Here is a 25,719-nt window from a genome sequence, read left to right on the forward strand (position 1 = left end):
TGAACTTCGTAGGGCTGGACATTCCCAGGGTCAGGACTGAGCAGACTGAGCAACACTCATAGCATAATATAATGGACAGGTGTGAGACTTTGAGAGAAGAGTGTTTATTAGGAAAAATTCAAGAAATTCAAAGTACATGATGGGGGTAAGCAAAAATAATGAGAGGCAATACATTCTCATATAAATAAAATATCAGTCTATAATTTCTTTTAGATCACTTAAGCTTTTTAAACTTCTAACTTCTTTAGTTTCAAGTAAACAGTGTAAATTCAGTCATAAACTGTGTTGGTCTGCATACAGAAACCAACATTTTTGTCAGTCCTTTTTCCTTTATGGCCAATAATATGTACATATTACTATGTAACAGACTAAATCACATAAAACATAACATTTTGGAGTATTGAAATATTTACTGTACTTTATTTACTTTGCAAAGGGTAAATAATCAGCTGCAGGTAAATAATAAGGTAACAGAGAATGAGAACTGCTGTTACTCTGCTGTTTGCATGATCAGCTTTTAACCAAAAACCACATCCCAGGACTTCCTGTCAGTAGTTCAAAGGATTAAAAGGGACACCATGGGACACCATTGAGACACCAAATCTCTCAATCTGACCAACAAACCTGATGAAACCGTCTATTATGTGTTAGTGGTGTATAGAAAGCTTACTTCTTTGTTGTGGCCTGACTTCCTCCAGCATGAATTACAACGTCTACTCAGGGCCGAATCAATATATAGCCAACTTTTAAGTCAGCACTTAGTAAACGATATGGCCCAACCATTATTGCTCCAATCCATAAGCAATAAAAAGGAAAAGGTATTTTTTTAAAACTCTCTGATTCTCAATATTGTTGTTTTGCAATACCTGGAACACCATCAAGAAAGTCCAAGAAATTATATTGAACCTGAAAATGGAACATTTCATAATTTAAGTGCTAGTACCTTTTGCAACCAAAAGCTTGAAGGTGCCCAGATAAACATAATATTTCTAGAAGCTGTTGCTTATTATCAGTAGACTTCATCTGTGTGAAAAATGAACAGATCACCTGATAAATGAGCATCTTGCTATGGCATAATAAAGCTTTACAAAAAATAGACCACTTAGGATTAAGAGAAAAGTGCTGAAGGAAGTTAATGCAAAATATGTATGAGACTACCACCTTGTCTGAAGAAGTGTGTCCTGAAGGTATATAAGTGTTTTTCAACCTGATCTCTATTTACTGCAATTGTAGTGCAAAGGCAATTACCAAGCAGGAATTTTGAAGAGTTTTCCTGTATTGAGAAAAGAACAGAAAACCATTGACCTGAAACTCACTCATAATGGAAGTCTGTGGCCAGATTTTAAAATCAGTCAATAAGTATTGACTGAAAAATGTGCAAATACAATATGCTAAAACTGTTACATTCAAGCAAGAAAGGTCTTAGAGACAAATGATCTTACCAAAGCTGCTCGTAAGGAGTTTTATTTTGTCAGTCTAACACATGATGATGTAAAATCCTTTGAATTATTTGTTCTCCCGTGTTTGATCAATGCTGGCTGAAAATAACCACATATTTTATCTTCTGAAAAAAGTCGGATCTTTCTCTTACAAAACCCTTTCACTGATGAATTCACAGAACCTACAGAAATACGTTTAACAAAATTTTTTGGACAGATTTAACAAGTTTCCTATTATATTATGCTTACGTCTATTATACATCATTTGCAATATTTAATATTAGTGACTTTCATTTTAATTTCATCACTGCTGTGCTGCTCACACATATACTCACCAAACACTTTATCAGGAAGACTATACTAATACTGGGTAGGGCCTCCCTTTGCTCTCAAAACAGCCTCAATTCTTTATGGCCTGGATTCCACAATATGTTGGAAACATTCCTTTGAGATTCTAGTCCACGTTGACATGATTGCATCATGTAGTTCCTGAAGATGTTCAGGTGCTCTTTCATGCTGCCAATCTCCCGTTCTACAACATCCCAAAGGAGTTTTATTGGATTCAGATCCAGTGACTGGGAACACTGAACCTTGAGCCAGTGAAGAACACTGAACTTATTGGCATGTTCATGAACTTATGTTCTTGGCTGACAGAAGTGGAACCGACATGGTCTTTTGCTGTTGTAGCCCATCCGCCTTGATGCTTTACTGTAGCCTTTCTGTCAGCTCAAACCGGTCTGGCCATTCTCTGTTGAGCTCTGTCATCAACAAGGTGTTTCTGTACGCAGAACTGCTGCTCCCTGGATGTTTTTTCTTTATTGCACCATTCTGAGTAAACTCTAGAGACGGTAGTGTGTGAAAATCCCAGGAGATCAGCAGTTATAGAAATACTCAAACGAGCCAATCTGGCACCAACAATCATGCCATTTTCAGAATCACTGAGATCACATTTTTCCCCTTTTTGATGGTTGATGTGAACATTACTCAAAGCTGCTAGCCCGTATCTGCATGATTTTATGCAGTGCACCGCTGCCACAAGATTGGCTGATTAGATAATTGCATGCATGAGTAAGTGTACAGGTGTTCCTAATAAAGTGCTCAGTGAGCGTATACTACAGATGCTTTAGATAGAGATTAGGTTGAAATATATTGAAGTATTTCCTTTAAGTTCTTGTTTTTTAGGCTCCTGAGTAGAGCATCAGTGGCTGTGAGTGCACATTGAAGGCAGCTGGTTGCATTAGTGTGATGGACAAATTGCACAACAGATGACTCTTTTAGAGGCAATTAGTCAGTAGTTCAAAGGTCAAAGGCTACTTCTGGGGCACCAGATTTCTTAGTTCAGCCCAAACCATGATGAAACGGTATATTATATAAACTGTAGTAAGGGTTTTGAAGTGCAGTTAGAACTCTACAGGCGTGTTTGGTGATGTTTGGTAATGCTACGTGGCATAGAGGTGTTTACTGTAAACTGTGCAAAAATGTGACATAAACCGCTGACAGAGGTTTTAACTTGTAACTGCTCTGTGTAACTCCTTTATTTTGTGTCTGTATGTGTGTGTGTAGGAAGGCCGCTGGAATGATAGCCCCTGCAATTCCTCTTTACCCTCCATCTGTAAAAAAGCAGCTCAGAAGACAAATGGACCGATCCAAGACCACGGGTGCAGACGGGTACCATGCAGTTTTTTATCTTTCATCAGACACTTTATCACTCCATTTTTTGTTCTTTTCTTACTGTGGCTCTATTAGTGTAGCTTCCCTCTCTCTCTCTCTCTCTCTCTCTCTCACTCACTCACTCACTCACTCTCTTTTGCTGAAATAAAGGATCTTTTCAGAGCTTCTGCTGCGTCATACTGCTGAAACTCCAGATGTAGTCAGTCAGCACAAATGTGCCAAAGACATATTGTAAATATTGTAGTCAGACACACACACACACACACACACACACTCTGCATCCAGCCTCCTATCCCACAGCTACATGCATTGGTGAGGAGGTCAAACAAACTACACACACACACACACACACACACACACACTGCATCCAGCCTCCTAACCCACAACCACATGCATTGGTGACACACACACACACAAAGCTGGAAGTATTCTCATACATCTGCTAAACCTATTTCTTTCTCTGACCTCATTCCTCTCTCACAATTCTCTCTCATATCCTTTCTTCTTCCATTCCGTCTACTCTCACCCTTCTGTCTGTACTTCATTTAAATATTGTCATGTCGAAAACTCCTATCTCATAAAGTAGTTTAATGCTTTAATTTTATTAGGCATTTGTATGAGTGTGTCTTTATCCTCATTCCTTCCTGTTGACACTGCAAAGAAAAGAACTCCTGTCAGTAGTTCAAAGGTCAGAGGCTAATTCTGGGCCACCATATGATTCAGTTTGATCTGCAAGCATGATGAAACAGTGTGTTATGTGTTATGACTCCCAGCCATGGATCATACCTTACTAAATTTAATGCCATTTCAACATTTGAAATGTAACTATAGTATGTTATATACATAAATAATAAAAACTTGTTTATTGTCTTTCCAATTCATGGAAATAAGTAGATAACTAAGACAGACATAGACATAAATTTACATTACATTAGACATAAAACACATAATTAAAAATGTAATGCAACTACACATGACATGAGATATTATGTACGTTTGGCCAAATCCAAGAAAAAACTGGCAAGACACTGCAACATTACAAACTTTACCACCTACCACCCCCCCACCCCCACAATTCCCGAGTGGGGGCAGTTGAGTCATAAGTCACAAGTCCAAGTCAAGGGTGTTAAAGTCAAAGGCATCAAATATGTGACTCAAGTTCAAAACTGGTGTTAGTTGTGTGTAGAGTATACCAATTTTGTGTTGTTCCTACCTATCTGAATTAGTTTTGAAATCATACACTACGAGATCATCTGCATTAGAAGTTATTCAGGGGTATCTATACACATCCTGTCCATGGCGAGCAGCTGGAGGTATTTGTCTTTTTTAAACCTCCTGTCTCTCTATTCCCAACCCTGCATCCCTTTTTTTATCTTTTCTACAGGGATGGAAATGGCACAGTCCTGCCTGTTTCTGGGTTGGAGAGGAGTCTGTAACTTTCAACAGTGCTAGAAGAGTGTGTGCTAGCTACAATGCCACATTAGCCATCATCAACAACAGGTAAAGTTCAACCATGAACAATGGCTTCTTAAACAAAATAAACTAAGCAATGAGTACACACTATGGGTGTAATGCAATTTCATTATCTGTATCTGTACCTATATCTGTATTCAGATTTAACCCGAAAGTGAACGTGGTCTAAACCAGGAGTGTTTTTTTAATGACGCCTATCACTATGCCCCCAGACACTCTGGAAAACTTTAGAAAAATAAAAACAGAGGTGGAAATGTCTGAACTGTCAGTATGGTGTGTGAATTCTGGCTCTGACGGTTCCTCAACCTCAGCTACATCACCCGAGTTCATAATTGGTCTGAACTAAAATAGTTTTTTTAATCCCACTCATGCAGTTATTATTTTCTAATGAATTTAGTTGGTTTTGTTTCCCAAAATATAAAAAAGGGACTTACTGAGGATAAATGAACGAAGGCTGTAAATACATATTAATGAACATGGTTTTTCTTTGTTCAAGCTTCATATCTTATACCTTTCACATATTTTTATATATATCATATCCACTTTCTTACACCTGCATGAAAGTAAAAGCCTTCTTCTCACATGCATACCACAAGATCCCAGTCCTGATACAGACCTTTAATCTCAACCAGATGCCATGTGAAACTTTCGGGAAAACTTTCAAAAAAGAAATAATGATCCTCATATTCATATCTGTTTTAGTATCCATTTAGGGTTATATCCCTAGTCTACAGTGACTCACCATTTGGTGTACTGAGAGTATAGAGAGATCAGTAAATAATATGTGTATGTTCAACTGTAGGTTCGAGCAGGCGTTTGTGAACAGCTTGGTGTTTGGCCGTTCAGATGATCATTTCTGGCTTGGGCTGCATAATGAGAACAGCACTGGCCCTTTCCACTGGCTCACTGGAGAGCAACTGACCTACACCAACTGGAACAGAGACCAGCCAGGTATACACACACACACACACAAACACACACACACACACAGACAGGAAGCAGACACACTCATGGAGACAGAACTTTTCCATTTCCACACCATTTTGCATGTCCAACCATCACAGATCCATTTCTGTCCAGTAAAATGAGTCACACTGGCACTGTCTCTTTTCATGCTTCACAAAATGACAGGCCAATTTGGCCAGACTTACCAGTTAGTTATATGATATTTAGATTGGCTTGTGGTGTTTATTACGCTTATTTATTAATTATTTTTATGTTCCGGCATTGAACTCCCATGTGAATATTTGCATTCTTGAGTACTCACACTATTTCAATCACTTATTTAAAGGAATACTTTAGCATATATCAACCTAATTTATATATACAGTATATTGCATCTGTAGCTAATGTTTGATTATCACTGATATGAATTTCATCATGTTTCCCTGTACTAAGAAAAGAGAAGACAACTTGTTTACTTGAAACTCATATATAATGGAAGTCTAAAGGCAGTTGTTAAATTCTGTAAATAGATAATGTAATATAACACAAATTTCAAAACTACAATCACTACACTCATGTATAAAAGTCTTAAAATAATATTGGCATGAGAAAAATTCCTAATAAAGCTGTTCATGTCTAGTTTTATCCAACTTTCCGACACTGGAGCAACAATACAGAAAAAAAAAAGAAAATCCCGGTTATGTTGGTGGAAACTGAGGCACTTCCGTGTTTACTCATTGTGCATAGAGACAAACTCTTCCCTCAAAAAAGTCCTAGCCTTGCAGGGAGGAATTATACAGAATTTACAATTATATATGAATAAATCATTAAAACGTTTAAAAATTTAGTTCGACATCTGCCCTTAGATTCCTGGTATAAGTGAATTTTTAGTAAATAGGTTTTCCAATCTTTTCTCCATACACCATAATGTGTCAAAATTTTTGAGCATAATAGCGCACCCGTGATGCAGAAGATCATGACAGAGATAACGGTTGAAAAACACTGGTGTATTCCTTTAATATGCCCTTGTTGACTCAAATACTGGAATGGATGATGACTGGGATTTTTCTCTTACCAGACATATCAGGACAGGTTGTCATGGACTTGTTACATATACTAATGACTCTTCCATCTCTCTCATGGTCCTTGTATTTTTTTTTTCACCCCTTTAGCTCCTTTTAAAGGCGGATGTGTAACCATGGCAACGGGGCATGCTACAGGCCTGTGGGAGGTGAAGGATTGTGCGAGCGCACGCTCCAAGTACATCTGCAGACAGGACAAGGGATCATTTTACCCAATCCCCCCTAAACCCCAGCCCACACCCCCTCTCACAGGGTCCTGCCCTCCTGAGTGGAAGAGCTCCAGCACTTTGCATCAATGCTACAAGGTGGGTGTGGGTTTGTAGATGTGTGTGTATGTATGTATGTGTGTATATACATATATATATATTAACAGCATTTGTAGGTTTTGTAGGTTTCTCACTTGAACTTGATGTGTGTGTGTATGTGTGTGTGTGTTTGTGTGTGTGTATTCTCACTGCTGACCCGTACAGATCTTTCATGCTGGTGACCTAGAGAAGAAGCTCACATGGATCCAGGCTCATATGTTTTGTCGGAAGCACGGCGCTGAGCTAGTCAGCTTTAGCAGCCCAGATGAGGAGAGCTTTGTGTTTCAGGTCCTCCACGAGACCTTCGGGTGAGTATTTGTTCACATGTGTGTCTAATGCTGGATTGTACGCTAGTATAAATGAGACACTGGTACAAATTTGTCAACTGATCACAGTTGTCACAGTGCGAGTGTGAATTATGTCAGTGCTTGGTTGTGTGCACAGAGAGGAGGAGGATCATGAGCAACACTGGATCTGGATTGGTATATCACGCCGAATCAGTGACAGCTGGACATGGAGTGATGGATCAGCTGTAAGTGGGACACATATCTCTCCAGTTCTTTTTGTCATTTATATTACAATGCATCACAGTATATCACCCACATATCATTTAAGCATTATATAAGTATTCACATAAGTAATACCCAAACACAAACACTAATCCTTGTATTAGGATTAGTAAAAATATCTATCCATCTTTTTTCTTTATCATATGTGTCCATCAGGTGTTGTATCAGAACTTCGGTAGGGGTCCGTATAGCTCGGCACTGTGTGGAGCAGCTAATGTGGCAGATATGAACTGGGTAAAGGCTGACTGTAATTCTGAACTAGACTGGATCTGCAAAATACCAAAAGGTACTGTTTTTATTAATCACTCTCTCTCTCTCTTTCACATACACACACTCTCTAAATGTGTCTAAATGTATGTTTTCTTTGATTCAGGGAAAGCTGAGGTAGAGCCTGAGCCAACTGAAGGTCTGTAATTATTCACTTTGTGTATGTTTCTGTATGCTTGTGTGCATGTGTGTTTTATATTATAGATTATAGATGTGTATTTCTCCTTACAGTACACATTTTGTGTTATAATATTGAATAGAATAGAATAAGTTACTATGCAAATAGTTCAGGTTTATGTGTGATAGTGTTTTGAGGAGTCAAAGACCATGCTTCACACACCCCTTCATTGGGACAAAGGTAGAGAGGCCACACCTGCTTCACTTGGACTGACAGGTATAGTGGCCATGTCTTCTTCACTGGGACTGACAGGTACAGTGGACACACCTCCCTCAGATGAACCAGCAGATACAGAGACCACACCTTCTTCATTTTGACTGACAGGTAGAGAGGCCATGTCTTCTTCACTGGGACTGACACGTACAGTGGACACACCACCTTCACTGGGACTGACAGGTACAAAGTCCACACCTCCTTCACTGTAAGGGACAGGAACAGAAGCCACACCCCTTTCACTGTAAGTGAGAGGAACAGAAGCCACACCTCTTTCACTGGGATTGACAGGTACAAAGGCCACACCTCCTTCACTGGGACTGACAGATATAGTGACTACGCCTCGTGTGTGTGTGTGTGTATGAGAGCATTACAGGGAAACTCTTCACAAGCTCATTATGAATAAGGATATGGTAGTGACTGCATTTTACTGAAAATCAAGCGAAATAATCAGAAATGGAAAATGTGTGAAATATGTGTGCGTGTTTGCGCATGCCCATGTGTAGACTCTGGTCTGGACTGGGTTGATTTCCAGGAAGCTCAGTATAAGCTGTTTGAGCATCGCTCCACGTGGAGCCAGGCACAGAGGATCTGTTCCTGGTTTGGTGCCTCTCTCGCCTCCATACATTCTGCCAGTGAAAAACAGTTCCTAGCAAGCACTCTGCGCAAGGTACACACACATTCCACAGTCATGAAGGTATATTCACAGGTGTAAACATCTTATAATACACAAACATTTTAAATGAGCTTATGTATAGCCTAGAGTTAACAGAAAAATTTCATCAGTATCCTTTCTCTGTGTAACTTTCTGTTTCTGCATGTGTTTATGTCTATCCTTGTCTTCCACCAGATGTCGAGGATTGAGAGTGATCTCTGGTGGATTGGACTACACACGTTTGAGAACGATGGACGATTCCGGTGGTCTGATCACTCTGTGCTCAACTATGTGTCCTGGGGTGTTGGCCAACCTCGTCCCCTCACTAGAGACCGCAAGTGTGTCCACATATCTGCGTCCAAAGGTTCGACAATGCACATGCTCTTTCCCTCTTTCTTTCCCTCTCTCTCTAAAAATTCTTTTCTCCGTCTTTCTCAGTCTGTCTTTTTTCCACATACTGTATATGATGGTTAAAGCTTACTCCCTGTCTCTCTCTTTCATTCTCTCTCTCTTTCTCTTTGTCTCTCTCAGGGGAATGGGCAGATAAAAAGTGTCACTTAGATATGCCCTATGTGTGTAAGAGAGTAAATGTCACAGGCACACCTCCTCCCACTCCGGCTCCTCCACTCATCCCAGCAGGCTGTCCTGATGGCTGGAGTCCATTCCTGCACAAGGTAAAACAAAATAAATACACTATACTTCACTCCTTATGTGTGCATCAAGCATTATTAGTATCTTTAAACCAAATTTACCTCTTATTATGATTATATTGCAATGGAATACCATCCTTGGTAGGGATTCATTGAAAACAAATGCCGATCACAAGTTCAAATCTTGACTCAGCCAAACAATAACGAGGAGGTCAGGAGAGCTCATTTGGCTTTGCTGTCTGTGAGAGTGATGGCTTGCTTCCCTTTACCTTAGTCATTTAGGGGAAGGGTAACCAATCACAGGTGTCTGTCTGTTCATGTAAACAATAGGGAAGTTAGTGCTCCCCTCCAAGTGTGTTCAGCTACAAATGCCTTAGCAGCAGTCCAAAAAAGTGTAATGGCTGGCATCATGTCTGTCTTGGAGAAAGCATGGTTAGTCTTCACCTTCCCAGACTGGTAGCTATTGTACAGTAGGAGGAGAGAATGGGGGGAAAAAAGGGAATTGGCAGATGACAAAATTGGGTGAAAAATTGTAGAACCTGAAAATATATACTGTAAGTAAGTTGACTCCATGTATTTCTGATAGTGTTATAAGGTGTATGGGAAAGAGGAGGCGAGGCGTGTCACATGGTCTGCTGCCCGCATGATGTGCCAAACTCAAGGGGCAACCCTGGCCACAGTGCCCACTCACATTGAGCAAGGTACCAACACACACACATACACACACAAATCTATTCTATATGAAATTACAACTGTCAAGCAAAGTGTATATATATATATATATATATATATATATATATATATATATATATATATATATATATATAGTTGATGAAGCATTCAGATTATTTTAAAACACAATCACACCATGTTCAACCTGTTGGTGCTGACTGTAGCACTGCTCTATATCCAATACCTCATCATGTCAGTGTAATATTAGGAGTGCTACATGCAAAATCACACTCTTATGTGTGTTAAGACGTCAGATGTTTGGCTTTCCTCTTGTGGTCCAAAGCATGCTTAAGATGTAGAGTTTTCTTATATTTCTGGAAGGCTCATGTTGCCTTCTTTTTAATGAGCATGGTTTTGAAGGAATCCAGATGTTACTAAGAATATACCCTTGTGGATTCCCCAAAACAGATCTTTCTGTAACGAAGATTATTTTACTGCTAGCGATCTATGTGACATTAAGATCTTCCTCTGTTCTGTAGCATTCCTGGTGACTCTGTTGCCCAACTCGAGTTTTCACCTGTGGTTGGGGCTTACCTCAGATTCTCAGGGACACTTTAAGTGGGCAGAGCCTGGTTTACTTAGCTATACAAACTGGGGCCCTGGGGAGCCAGTGAGCAACAGTGGACAAAACAAAAATCCGGTATGAAAAAAAATGTATAATCTCATGCACATAGTACCTATAAACTAAAATCTGTGAAATAACAATGCCACAATGTATGGTTTTAGTATTTGATCAAGAACTAACAGAACTTGGGGTCAGATGAGCAACACGGTATATTAGTGGTTGGTTACTGCGTCACACAACATCCTAGTGTGTTGACAGAGATCTTGTGAAATCTTGTGATTTCCTCTTTATCACTTTCATCAGCTATTAAGGGTTCTAATTATGTAATTAATTATTTTTGCCTTGTCTTGTCAAGCCAAACACTTCTGTGCTGAACTTGTGACTTTTGTCACTGTAACCGTTGCTGGAAAATGAAACCCCAAGTTCTGTTGCTTCCTGTTTCAACCAGTTCTTATTTTTGAATGTACAGTCCAAACTGCTATCTACCCTTTTGTCATTTGTAGTTTCCTGATTATTTTTTATTCCTTTATTTTTTATTATATATGGCCAATTTTCCTTATTTCAACACATGAAATACTTACTATTTTTCTCTTTTGATAACTCCATCTGTTTTCATGTGTGTGTTTTACTAGACTAATTGTGTGGTACTACTACACGTTAGTCCTCACAGAACCACGGGAATGTGGGCATCTCGAGGATGTGAGTCAGAGAAACATGGCTACATCTGCATGAAAAACAAAGGTAACTCTTACATATCTAAGTACCGATTGTATGTGTTCATGTGGTTTTTTTCATTAGATGTAGGGTATGAAATCCTGTGGTTGTGTTGTTTCAATAATCATGATAAATGGGCTACATATGTTGAGGGCTTCAATATGTAAAGAATGCGTGTGTTCATGTGTTTTGTGTCAGACCCTGCTATTCCCCCTGGTGTGGACCCTCTTCCCCCTGTTGCTGAGGGGCAGCTGGAGTTTAAGGGCAAACAGTACCGTTTGTTACAGGCGCGGCTAGACTGGGAGGGGGCTCTGCATGTGTGTGAGTCTGTTAATGGCAGTCTGGCCTCGGTACGAGACCCACAGCAGCAAGCGTACCTCACACTCCTACTCAATGCTCTCCGCAAGCCTGCCTGGATCGCACTACACAGTGACGGGGTGAGTGTGTGTGTGTTTGTGTGTGTGTGTGTGCATGTGTGTGTGCTCTTTGGTTTGCAAATGCCATGCTACATGTTTAAATGTCAAACCAAATGTGCAAATGACACTTTGTGTCTCTAGGGCCGTGGATACAGATGGCTAGGAGAGGAGGAAGTTACTTTCAGCAACTGGCGTGATGGAGAACCCAATCTGATGGCTGGGTGTGGTCACATGACCACCAATGGCCAATGGACTATGTCATCCTGTAATGCCAAATTGGATGCAACCATCTGTGAAATGAATACAGGTATGATGTGTGTGTGTGTTGTGGTTTTTAAATTGCAAATATACAGTATATTGATAATAATGTAATAGTGCGTTCATGTCATGTCAGAATGATGGTAATTACAAGATCCTGGCTTATAAAAAATAAGCATTATATAAAAAGCATTCACATCTTCATCAAACTCGTAATTACTAGTTAAAGACTTAATGACATCACACTATAAGACTAAACAACAGCAGCAGCTTCCAAGTTACTGTAATTAGGAATATTATGTCAGGAGAACATTCTCCATCATCGTTTATCACTGAACATATAATAAATAGTATAGTACAGTTTCTATCTAAAGGACATTAAAGCATTATATGCATGTCTATAGAAACAACTAATTTCGTCAGAGGAGACGACCAGCTCTGAACCATCACTTTGTAATTATTGTAACTCTGAAATGACATGATCATACTTTAAAATTAGACCTCATAAAGCTAGAACTAAGAACACTGAAAGTGTGATCTGTTATTTTGCGACACCTCGTTCTCTATCAGAGCGAGCAGTAGCTCACAGGTGGGTGCTTCCGGGTCACTGCCTTCAGACAATCGGAGACTGGTCCTGGGTTCCATTCAGAAACTACTGTTATGCATTTAATCTGAACCAGCTGCGGCTACAGCACGAGGCCGAGCACACTTGCAAGAAGGGTAATGCACGCACATGTACACACATAACAACCACTTTTAAACACCCTAATTAGTTTCTAGTAGCACACAACATAATTCTCTTACAATTGATATGAGATGTGACATATGATGTGATCTGAGTCTTAATCTATAGGATTAACAAATTTACTTTCCAAATACACCTACAGTACCATTAGTAAAGAGATCCTAATTTATAGTTAGATAATAAGTCAAATACAGAGATCTGCCTCTTTGATGGAACACTTATTTAACACTTTTACCATAGTGCTCTTGAATTCTCAAATCTGACTGGTCAGAAGGTGTTGATTAATTTTCTATAGCAACAGTACTATATGAGAATTGTGTGGCTGCAAGATAAATAACAGGATTATATTCATGCATTTGTTCTAGTATGTTATCATTTCTATAGTAACTGCTAAATCATGTGACTTGTTTGGTGGATGCTCCATGTAATCTAAGTCTAAGAGTAAACTAGAAAAAAAAATCATAATAATATGTTTAATTTATATAGCGCCTTGCCAGAGCTCAAGGATGCTTTACATTAGAGATACAACAATACATAAACAATGAACAATCAAGGACAAGCACACAAAAATGAAAAACACAGTTCAGATAGTACAGTCATTGAGAGCAAATACATAGCAACACATTAAGACAAATAACACTGAGAAAACAAATAAGTTTGAAGTTGAGATTTAAACTCAGAGATAGAAGTGATGCTGCGAAGAGTCAGAGGGAGTGAATTCCAGATCTACTATGTGCTACTACGCTGAATGACCTGCCACCCATAGTAGCAAGGCGAGATCTAGGAATAGAGAGGGGTCCGGACCCAGAAGACCTGAGCGAGCAGATCGGGTTGTAGGGGAAAAGCAATTCACTAAGATAGCGAGGTGCCAAACCATGAAGTGATTTAAACGTAAGCAGGATTATTTTATAAATTAAATGCGAAACGTAACAAGTAGCCAGTAAGTTCTAAGAGAATTGGAGTAATGTGAGCTGAGCGCTCTGTATGTGTAAGAAGTCTAGCAGCAGAATTTTGAATATATTGTAACCTAGCAATAGAGTTAACAGTTAAACCAATGAACGGTTCTTTAACAAAGGAAAACATATAATTATTGATATATTTGAAGCTTTAAGTATGGAGAATTTGTTTAACATTTCTGGAAGGAGTCTCTAGTGTCAGTACTTTTTAATAGTCAGCAGTAAAGCTGTTTCATCTTTTTGTCTTTCTCCTTCCATCTGTGTCTTTCTCTCAGTGGGAGCGGAGCTACTGTCAGTGCTGGATGAGATTGAGAATGGTTTTGTATGGGAGCACATTCAGAGCTACCAGGAGCAGGCTTATGGCGCCTGGCTCGGCATGAGCTTCAATCCCAAAGGTAATCTCCATCCATCCATCCATCCATCAGAAGTGATATATTCCACCTGCACTAACCTGAACCATTACCTGAGAGTAACCAAGAATATTGGTTCAGACAAAATTGTACTTGGGTTACATTTGGAATAAATTAATAGCCAATCAGTCATTCAGTGATTTTTTTCATACTGTATGTTTATAACTCTACCTGTCTTCCTCTTGTTGTGTAAGCAGGAGGCAGCCTGCAGTGGCCAGACAGTTCGGTGGTGGACTACACTAACTGGGAGCAGCAGGATGGTAATCTGAGCATGCTGTCTGCTAACAGCTGCTTCTGGGTACAGAGTAACACTGGGCTCTGGAAACCTGGATCCTGCAAGAACCGCACACATGGAGTCATCTGTAAACGGCCACGAGGTAGGGAAATACCTCCACACAAATCCTCAACACAAATCCTCAAATGATTAAGTAGTCTGTGGCCATATATACAAATGAGAGAGGTATAGGATCTCACACACAGACGATCTGTTTATGTTATGTGTTATAGCCACTATTTGAGCTGACGTCTTTTTACTAGTCAAAGTTCAGAAATATAATTTCAGTAAGTATGGAATAAAACACAACAGGGTTTGCAGTTATAGGAAAATAATCAAAGACAGAGTGGCGTGATGTGGCGAGACATGAAGTGGAGTTATAGTTACCACTCCAAAGTTGATTCTTTTCCAATAACAACATATCCAGAAGCGTTTTAATTCCTCTTATACCACAGCAATTCGACAACTATTAATTTTTTTTTATTTATTAAAGAATAAAAATTATTTGTTAAAGAATGTCATACATTTGATCTGTTTAGGGTTACATTTAATGTGGTGGAACTTATGTTAAAACTTTTAGCAACGGTTTTACCTTATTATTATTAGCTACCGAAATGATAAGGTATTAGAACGAGCGCCTTAAAATATAAACCTGTGATTTGAATTACGGCCTCTATAGAGCCTAGCTGCTCTGACCAATCAGATTCAAGAATTCAGCAGTGCTGTGGTATAAACAATAATAATATGGCACGTAAAGTTTAGTTATTACGTTTGTGTGAAGTCGAGTTGAACAGGAGGAGCTCCATTTTGTGAAGGTCATTTTCAGAATTAAAAAAAAACAGTACTGATTTGTAACATATTGAAATCATGAATAATAATAATAATAATAATAATAATAATAATAATAATAATAATTTTATAACACACTCCACAATGCTAAAAATAATGTTAAAAAATAAAATAAAATAAAGAAAATGGGGGCACGGAGGCTTAGTGGTTAGCATTTGCCTCACACCTCCAGGGCTGGGGGTTTGAATCCTGCCTCCTGTGTGCACGGATTTTCCATGTTTTCCAGGGTTGGGGGTGGGGAACTCTTTGGGGGTTTCCTCCGGGTACTCTGGTTTCCTCCCCCAGTCCAAAGACATGCGCTGTAGGCTGATTGGCATTTCCAAATTGTCTGTAGTGTATGTGATTGTGCTCTGCGATGGGATGGGACCTCATCCAGGTTGTCCCCCGCCTTGTGCCCCAAGTTCCCTGGGATAGGCTCCAGGCTCCTCCGCAACCCTGTGTAGGATAAGCAGTACAGAGGATGGATGGAAAATAAAGAAAATGTAAAAAATGGGAGAATAAAACGATAAACATACAACCAGAGTGAGCTAAGTTGCAGAAATATTGAATGCTTGGGTTTTGAGACAGGATTAAAATATGGAGAGTGAGTGGGATTGTGTGAGAGAGCGAGAGAGTTCCAGAGAAGGCTCAATCACCAAAGCTGCCAAGGTTAGAGGGGGGCACAGAAAGCAGACCAGATGAAATCTTGTCACTTCAATTATAGCACCTGCTCAGGTAAAACAAATTCAGATAGAACAAGGCTGCTTTTTGAGCATATTTTGATTTTGATTTTCTTTTCCTTTTGTTCTCATAGGACTGGAGGCTTCTGCTGTAGCAGGTAAAGTGCTATGTTTACTCAGCTACGTTGTGTTGTGTCTTACAATCCTGCACTAAATTAAGACAATCTTATTCAAATTAGGATCATGCTTAATAATGATAATAATAATAATAATTAGGACATATCTCTCTCTGTCTCTCTTTTTCTGTAGCTGGTGTAGATCACCTTCCTGCTCTCGTTCTTATTCTGCTGGCTGTCCTGGTCCTGATTGCCCTCATTGTGGGCGGAGTTTATCTGTATCGCAGGAGGAGCTCTGGCTCTGCCGGATCCTATGAAGGCGCTCGTTACAGTCGCACTAACCTCTCCCCATCTGAAGAGGCAGAGAAAAACATCCTGGTGTCGGACATGGAGCTAAACGAGCAAGGGGAATAATGAAGGATGATAGATCATTATGAATGACTCAGAAAACTGGCCTGCACACACGAGGACTAAACTGAACTGACTTCATGTTTTGTTTTGTTTTGTTTTGAGGGTTTTTAATGTGGTGACATTTAGAAAGCTGTGTGGAGCGCAGCAGATGTCAATCAAACATGAAGGTGGAACTCCACCCCTATTTGGACTGTTGCGTCATACCTGTACACCAACCAATCAGAATCCACCAGTTTTAAAAATCGGCTCGAAGTGGCTGATATGCACATAGTGTTCTTTTTATTCTTCACATTAACTCTTTTTGGAAATTCAGTTTATAACCGTGTATATGTTCCGTAGTTACCATCTGGTTCATCATATTTTTAGCATTACAAAAAAGTCTACCCAAAAAAGAACACACTAGTTCAGATTTCAAGATACAAATGCATACACACACACACACACACACACACACACACACACATACACACACACATGCACACACAACCGCACAATCTGTACAAAAGTGTTATACCATAGCAGTATTTTTGCAGACTGTGATGTGGTTCAATTTTTACTTTATTCGTCTTTTTCATTAGCTCCAGCTAAAAGGAGAATTCATTTTTGAGTTCACAAATCATCTGCCTATGGATTTTTCCCCCCTTTTCCCCCTTGCATATCGCTTTTCTCTCACCTCTTTGCTTTCTCTGTTTCTCTTTCTCTCTCCAGCTGAATGTTGGGTGCTGTCTGGATGTGATAATCATAGTGATTAGAGATGAAAGGAATTGATAGCATGTGGAGCGTTTGACAATGCAGAGGCGAGACAGAGACATGGAGAGAACGCTGGGGGTAGAAATGAGCTGTGTGGCTTAAAGAATGAGAGTAATTTAAAGGTCTTTTCAGCATGGCTGGTGCTAGTTAAAGCTCAACTGCGCTGCTGAGATTAGCTGGTGCTCGGCTCAATTTGGTATCTTTTCTTCTTTTTTTTTTTGAGTGCTGTTTAGTAAATGAGGGCTTTTGAAAGTTTACAAAAATGATCCGAGGAATGTGGCACCAACTACAGCGACAAGCTTGCTGACTTTTTTTTTTTTTAAATCTTTTTTAGTCATGAAATATTGATTCATAAATTCATAGATTCAAGCAATTCTTTATCTTTAAGGCCATTTCTGTTTCTTTTTTGTCTCCCTAACATTCTTAAAGGGTTTCAGATTCTGTGGGGTTGCATTTTTTCCTTTATTTTTTTTCTCTCTCTCCTTTTGGCAAAGACATGGGGTTGAAAAGGTGCTGCGGCCAACTGTGGAATGTCGAGTCAGCAAGTGGATCAGGTCTGGAACCAATTTCAGCTTCTGAGGAATGAGAGAGAGAGAGAAAAAGACACAGAGAGACAGTGAAGGAGAAAGATAGAGAGACAGCGAAGGAGAGAGCGAGACAGTGAAATAGACAGAAAGACAGAGGGAGTTGTCCTGAAGGGAACGAAGGGGCAAAAGAGCCTTTAGGTGAACAGGACTCAGAAGATATGTGCAATTTCAAGCTGAAAAGTCTCTGCAGTGCCTCAAGTGGACAGTGTGTGTCATTACAGTAAGTGAAGTCTGTGGTTTCACAGAAATAGATCTTTTATGAGCATTTCATCGCAATGGATATGCTATGTATGCATCCACAATAAGTGGCCAGTATTGTGCATAAAGATAAAGAAAATGTACAGCTCCTGCCGTGGTATTGTTCACTGTTGGAGGTTTGGTCATGATGCAGTCATCCTGAGTCATACTACACTTTCAGAATTTGATAAAAGGCCATTTCCTCAGCAGAGCAACTGCCACGTAGGCGAGTCTCAGTGCGCTCTGGTTTTTTTTTATAGCCTCCCATTCCATAAAATGTTTCAGCATTTTGCAATAATCCTTTCCAGAACACTCATGCATACATTTTCTCCACTTTTGACCAGGGAACATAGGCTATGTGATCGGATATGGACATGATATTTTATTTGCAAAACTAGTAAAAATCAAGTTGCTAAAAAAGTACATCATTTATATAGTTTTATAATTTGTTTTATTCAAATTTTCAGCCACCACTGTCTGAGACAGTTGATTTTTTTCTCCCAGCAATTTAACTATAGAACACACATGAATAGTCAGAGAAGACGATGGCAGCAGCAAGATGGCAGTGTCTTGTTTAACGCTTATTTGAAACAATTCACTATACCAAGATCAGCTAAAGCATGTCTGATTTTGTAGTACCAAAATAGTAAAATCTAGAACATTAAAACACAAATTTCTGTGGCTAATATTAGCAAACAAACTCATAAGGCCTAGAAATTCAGTATGGCAAGAAAACATGCTTCTGGTTGATATTTTATTTCTTTTACTGAATTTGGCTTAATTCAAGGACATCATTTTTTGTTTTTCCACATGGACATGAGCTGGCTAGCTAACCACCATTGCTAGTCTTTTATAGCTAGCTTAAAAAGGTTGCTAACATCTTATTCACAGGTACTTGTGTGGTCAATGCTCCACTTAATCTAAGGCTAATACATAGATTATAATAGATTATAAAAAAGCTGTTGTTATATAACATAAAAACAACAGTTTCTGTTGTTTTTCTGCCACTTGTAAGGCAGACAACTACGATAATCTGAGGCTAATAATAAATGGATAAAGACATTTATTGAACATTAATGAAAGTGTCAGGGATTTGTAACAGTCAGTAAGTTTTCCACCATGGGAAAGTCTTCAGTACAGAAGAGTTTGCACTTTCTGGTTTCTCAGTAACACAACAAGCAACACAACATTTTTTGTCTTCAAGGAAGAGAAGAATAGAGGCTGGCGAGGGAACAGCTCTTTAAAGCTGCTATAATGTAAGTGTTAGCAGGAAATAACGTCCTTGGGATGTTCAAATACATTAAATTTAAATGTATACAGTTAAAAAGAACAACACAACATTCATTAATAAATTCATAAATAAAAATTACATTCATTGCAAATTGTTGTGGTATAAGAGGAATGAAACACATGATATTATAAGAAAATAATCCCCTTTCGCATCAATCCACATCACGCCATCGTGTTTTGTTCCTTACTTGTCAACATTTTTTACATAATTGTATTAACATCCTGTTGTTAGTAGCTTATTTTTCCCAGCCTGTGATGAGGCCCCCTGCTGGCTGTGGGGCCCATAACAGCCACTTAGTTCACTTGGGATTTGGCTGGCCCTGTTGTGATCCATTTGCTTTAATCAGATTGACCACAGTTAGTTGGTAGTAATGGAAATTAAGCAAGTAAAAAAAATGTGACACAAATAAGCACATAGCGATACTGATGGCTCATAACCATATGTGCACTCACTGTCTGTAATGTCACGCATGAAACAAGTGACAAAATGGCATTGTACATGACCACAGAATAGCTGAGGTTGTGACACAGTTACTGACCCTGTCATATACTGTTATGACCTTGCAGTAGAGGCTAAAAAATGACTTTAGTTTAATGTGATTCTGCATTTGGATGAACCAATAGCTGACTTCAGTGGCTCACTAGTGTTGGGTTTGATTTGAGGAAATCAAAATGTTGGGTTTTTTTCTTTCTTTCTTTTTGTCAGAAGGAGTAGCTGAATTGACTTGATTGTTTGTCAGAACAGTTTTCTGATTTTCCAATATGCACCTGTTGTCTACTTGTTTTGAATCATTTTTTGTTTGTTTCATATGAAATGAATAAAGTATATGTTGGCTATGTGGCAGTCTACAGATTGATGTTCCTGTGATCAGTTGTGCTGACATTCTTGCTCTGGGGTGTACAGCTAGTCATGTCAAGTCACTAGTTTTACTTTTAAATTTGAAAGCCTATCTAGTGAGATCATAGGAGCCTTCTCAGTATCAAAAAGCCGTGATCTTTGTGACTCATGCTATGAAACAACATTACTGTCTGTCATGTACCGAAAAAAGAAACTTATTTTAAAGAATGACATTTGACCAGACTTTCACGGGCACACTGTGCGTGACTCACCCCTGTGACAACAGGGGAAGTAGGTGATATGTGATGGTGCAGATATCGCTCATCTGTTCAGAGATGGCAGTCTGAATTTCACATAGATGGCTTCTTTCAGTCCCTTTGCAAATCAGTGGCCCTTTAAGTAAAAAATTGTGAACTATATTGGCTTAAAAGAGTGTCCCTTCTCTGCGCCACCACTTATCACTGGCCACCAGAAGCCGAACGTGTTTACCTCAGCAGTAATCCTCGCCTCCAGACTCCAACATCATGCCATCCTCATGATGTCACAGGTTTAAAGGCTCATGGATAAGATTATAATAAGTGTTTACTTAGATAAACAGCATGGTCCAAAAGTCAGAGACCACACTGAAATTATGCTTTTTTTCATTTATAACTGGAAAGAAATCTAAAGTTTTAAAGAAATAATTAAAACAAAGAAATAGAAATGTTCAAAATCTTAAATATTCAAGGTTCTGCGAGAGGTTTTGGTCACTGTTTAAATTTAAGCAAATTTGTGACATTTGTACCTCCTTTGTACAAAAGGCCAGATATTCCCTGAGATTGATCCCTTCCACTGAAGTATGTGTTCAGACGACACTCCCATGGTTTTGATCTAACGTATTGTCAGGTTTTACACAAACTTGTGGAGTCCATGCCATACTGGAGTGCAAAATGGAGACATATGAAATACAAAGAAATTTTCAAATTCGTGTAAATATTCTATAAGAATTTTACTTTTCACTCAAGTTATTGCTGTTAATGTCATTTGTAATTAAACATTTTGTATGAGATTTGTAAAGCTTCCACAATAGAGGCATTTTCTTTATTGGTTTCAGACTTTTGACCCCACTGTATGTTGTATTATGAGCCGTTCAGCATGACCTGGATGACTGAAAGCCTTCAGAAACATTGATACACATTTTTTTGTTTGTTTTCAAATTAGCACTATATTACATTATATACCACTATTAGGCAAATTGTAGGATTGAAAGCCCCTTTCAAAGCTACAGCCAGTGATCTTGGTAAAATTAGCAGAAGCTAGCTGTTTTAAAACAAAGGTTAATTTTGAATTTAGGTCATTTGAATTTGGTCTTTTGATGAAAACATAATAGTTTGAATCATATTTTAGTTATTCGGTCATTGTTAGTTTTAGTCTAGATTTAGCTGACAAATAACCACAGCAATCTTAGTCAATGAAAACTAAAAATATTTGTCATTTTTACTTAATTTTCCCCAATATATTCTTTTTGAGTTTCCCTTCTTCACTGGGGAGTGAACATTTTCGTCTTGCTTTTATTCATTGTGGAAAATATCATTACATTTTGCCCTAAATTCAAATTAAATGATAATTAAATAATAATGCCCCATTGTCCTTCAAATCTAGTCAAGTCAGTAAAGATCTACTTGATCTGACCTGACTAGATTTCGAGTAGAATGGTGCATTATCATTTAGTTATTGTTTCATTGTCATCATAGAAGAAATGATGAACATTTACTGCCTTAGTTTGTGTCATCATAAACCACCTTTATTTAAAATAGAGGTGCATGCAGAACTGCCACCTGCATGAGAGTAAAAACCCCCACTCCAGCATGCATGAGAGTAAAAACACCCAGTCCCACCTGCATGAGAATAAAAAAACCCAGTCCCAGCATGAATGAGAGTAAAAACACCCACTCCAGCATGAATGAGAGTAAAAACACCCACTCCCGTATGCATGGGAGAAAAAAAAACACCCACTCCAGCATGCATGAGAGTAAAAACACCCACTCCAGCATGCATGAGAGTAAAAACACCCACTCCTGTATGCATGGGAGAGAAAAAAACACCCACTCCAGCATGCATGAGAGTAAAAACACTCACTCCCGCATGCATTAGAGTAAAAAGACCCACTCCTGCCTGCATGAGAGCTGCCTATGTTAGTGTAGGACTGAAAGCTGTCTAAACTGACAAGCTACATGATTGAAAGGGAAGATGAGATGTCTCCTGGTCATGTTTGTTTGAGGAGAAACATCACCAAATATTACAGGAAGTATTCTGACTTTAAGTAAGATGTCTGGCCAAAGTTACTAAAACAAATAGAAAATTGGTTAAGACATAGATGCAACATACTACAGACACTGATTAAAGTTGTGAGGAAATGAGGAAATTGATGAATGCACCTCTGAGGCACTGACTGATATTCACCACAAGGGGGCAGAATATACTTACCAAGTTAACTGCCCTTATTGTTACTTACACATTGCATTGTAATGGACTAGGGTTTGAACTTAAATTCCAGTGCTTGACATAATGGCTGCAGCATTATGCCAAATCCATAAAATGGATTTCTAATGTGCGTGTGGCAAACTAGATAGTGTCCTCGCCACGCAACGATTCCTCACTGCAGAGTGTTACCATAAAGTGGGGTGTTTGTGTTTATTTGTGTGTCACGCTATTCCCTAATCTCAAAGCAAATCAAACAGAAGTGCTTGTTTCAGCAGTGTACTGCTGTAGCTTTCACTGTGTTCTCTTGCATCTGCAGCCAGCCGTGTGCTTTGCGGGTATGTTTGTTCCAAATTGCCATGTTAGCCCTATCTGACTTCAGACAGAAAGAGAAATGAACAGAGACAGGGAGAGCTTCTTGATAATCTGTGAATGTGTAGACATTTGATGACAGGTTTTGTATGGATCCTGTGAATACACAGCAGTGAGATTAGACTAGATCATGTTTGTTTTATAGTGGCACTCTGCAGGCGTTATGTGTGTGAGTGTGTGTATTGCAGGGTTGAGTGGCTGCTGACTGTGTTCCAGGAGCTTCATTAACAGCCTAATTAAAAAGACAGACACGCACACAGAGTAAAAGAGCAGACAAGTGTCTTAAAGGAATACTCCAGCGTTTCTTAATCTGATCTCTATTCATCACTTGTGTGATTACCACAGACAGGACATGTTTGCCTGTAATCATAAAATAATGGAAAACCTATTAACTCAAGACTTACTTACACTGGCAATCTAAGGGCAGCTGTGGAATTCTGTTAAACAAATGTCTAAAGTATGCGACTATAAAATGCAAACTAAGAATAAAGGTCTTAGAATGAGATTGAAGGTCCTGCAACACTATATACTTAAAACAAAAAATACTTTTTACTTGAAGCAAAAAATATGATATGGTTTTGATTTGTCTCATAAACAGAACTCATAAACACAGGATGTTCTGAGACCTCCCCTGTCTATGATTGGACCAAATATCACATTGTTACTTGAACCAGTTTTTCAATTTCTAGTTACTTCGTTATAGCTTACTGCTGTTACAATGCACATCAATATTAATTGGAATTTGGCAATATTCTAATTAGTACTGAGTCATGTGTGTAAACGCCGCAATCCGATTACCTGATTCAGATTAAGACAAAATTCTGATTCCCCAAATTCCGATTCCCACCCCTGGAATATGCCTGTTTTAAATGGAAATTTGTTGCATGTAAACACCTTATTCAGAAAATCCACTGAAAGGAGATATATGCGCATGCTCAGTCTGCAAGGAATTGTGGGTGCTAACAGATGCTTAGCTGTAGGCTAGCTATTTAGGAATGGCAACTCAGGCAACCACGTATACAACAACCATGTATACAGGAATATTCCTATGCCTGTACGCATATAAACATTGCGTTCGGAATATGGCTGCAACCCGAATATAGACCTTAAACAGAATTTGATGTGCATTTAAACGTAGCCACTGTGAACAGCAAACCAATGTGGAGAACTCATTATGTGAAAAGCCTCAACATAAGATGGGTTCAAATATAAGCTACATTTAAACATAATTTGCTTCAGAAGGTCATGAGTTCAAACCCAAGATGCCACTGTTGGGTCATTGAGCAAGACACTTAACCCTTGACTGCTCATTTGTTTCCTTTCTCAATTGTAAACTGCTTTGGAGAAGAGCATCAGCCAAATGAACAATGTTAAATGTTATCAAAATATGCAGTCACCTACATATTAGCCGGACTCTAATAATATTGTGATGTGAGGTGAGAACACCATATCATGTAGATGAAATGTCATGAGGCCAGAAACAATGTGCTACATGATCATGTACTCTTTTTTTCCCTTTGTCTGGTATAATGCACTTAACTAGCTAGCTAGCTTGCCATAAATTATTACATTAGCTACCACTTTTTAGCCTATTCAATCAGGTTTCCGGGCAACTAAAGCATGAGGCTGTGCAGTACACTGGAGCTTTTACTTGCCCAGTGGACTAACTAATAAATGTATGATTTGTCCCCCCTTGTTGTAGATAGACAAATAGATAGTACAGCTACATTCAGGAAGAGAGAAATCCATCCATCCATTTTCTGTACTGCTTACCCTACACAGGGTTGTGGGGGAGCCTGGAGCCTATCCCAGGGCACAAGGCGTGGGACACCCTGGACGGGGTGCCAACCCACTGCAGGGCACAATCACACACACTCACACATCCATTCACACACAATGGACAATTTAGAGATGCCTATCAGCCTACAAAGTTACTTACCCTTTCCGAAAGGTTTTGTGGTATCCATACACCATCAGGCAGAAACTGAGGCACTTCTGTGTTTCTTTTGAGCTATGTTGCTAGCAAAATGAAAAATTTCTAGTAGTTCCGTCTCTGAAAGGATGAATTATAAACAGTTAGAGCTTGGTTACAAAGCATACAAAAAATACAAAATAAATTACTAACATTTCCTGTCAAATCTCAACAACTGCCATTTGTACTGCATTATAAGTTAGTTTCAAGTAAATGGGCTTCAGTTCTTTTCTTAGTACAGGGAAAAAAATTGTCTGTGGTTAACATACATATGCTATAGATGCAGAAGATTGAGATGTGGTTGAAAAACACTGGAGTATTCCTTTAAGGAAGTAATCTTGCTGTCTGTCACTAATTCCATTTCAGCTCTGCTGTTTATGAGAGAAGGGAGAAGACAGTCAATTTTTTGATCACAATAATCATAGAGAGACGCAACTGTGAGGGAAAGAGAGACTGAAAATGCAAGAGTGGGAATTGACTCAGATAGAATTGAGTGATACTTCAGCCGTGTATAAAGCCATCTTGCTGCAAGTGTGAGCTTGCATGTGATGATAGATGCTCCATTGTTGTCATAAATTGCCTGACCAGGCAGCCACCTCTCACTAAGTGTTTTACAGAGAGAGAGAGATAGACAGAGAGAGAGAGAGAGAGCGGACATGAG

General features: G+C 39.0%; 1 protein-coding gene across 1 annotated transcript in view; it reads left to right on the forward strand.

Annotated features, from left to right (window-relative positions):
• mrc2 (mannose receptor, C type 2) overlaps positions 1-20,255 on the forward strand; it is a 44,044-nt gene extending 23,789 nt beyond the window's left edge. The window contains exons 9-29 of the mRNA XM_034309970.2: positions 3,003-3,107; positions 4,495-4,610; positions 5,386-5,534; positions 6,701-6,915; positions 7,081-7,223; positions 7,360-7,447; positions 7,641-7,770; positions 7,858-7,890; positions 8,649-8,812; positions 8,993-9,161; positions 9,329-9,471; positions 10,034-10,148; positions 10,659-10,819; positions 11,377-11,485; positions 11,657-11,895; positions 12,016-12,181; positions 12,703-12,852; positions 14,109-14,228; positions 14,441-14,620; positions 16,160-16,183; positions 16,335-20,255. Coding sequence (XP_034165861.2) covers positions 3,003-3,107; positions 4,495-4,610; positions 5,386-5,534; positions 6,701-6,915; positions 7,081-7,223; positions 7,360-7,447; positions 7,641-7,770; positions 7,858-7,890; positions 8,649-8,812; positions 8,993-9,161; positions 9,329-9,471; positions 10,034-10,148; positions 10,659-10,819; positions 11,377-11,485; positions 11,657-11,895; positions 12,016-12,181; positions 12,703-12,852; positions 14,109-14,228; positions 14,441-14,620; positions 16,160-16,183; positions 16,335-16,555 — 2,940 coding nt within the window. The 3' untranslated portion in view covers positions 16,556-20,255. The remainder of the gene's footprint in view (positions 1-3,002; positions 3,108-4,494; positions 4,611-5,385; positions 5,535-6,700; positions 6,916-7,080; positions 7,224-7,359; positions 7,448-7,640; positions 7,771-7,857; positions 7,891-8,648; positions 8,813-8,992; positions 9,162-9,328; positions 9,472-10,033; positions 10,149-10,658; positions 10,820-11,376; positions 11,486-11,656; positions 11,896-12,015; positions 12,182-12,702; positions 12,853-14,108; positions 14,229-14,440; positions 14,621-16,159; positions 16,184-16,334) is intronic.
• Positions 20,256-25,719: the final 5,464 nt, after the last annotated feature.

Source organism: Pangasianodon hypophthalmus, chromosome 13 (genome assembly GCF_027358585.1).
Source record: "Pangasianodon hypophthalmus isolate fPanHyp1 chromosome 13, fPanHyp1.pri, whole genome shotgun sequence".
In the NCBI taxonomy this organism is placed as follows: Eukaryota; Metazoa; Chordata; class Actinopteri; order Siluriformes; family Pangasiidae; genus Pangasianodon; species Pangasianodon hypophthalmus.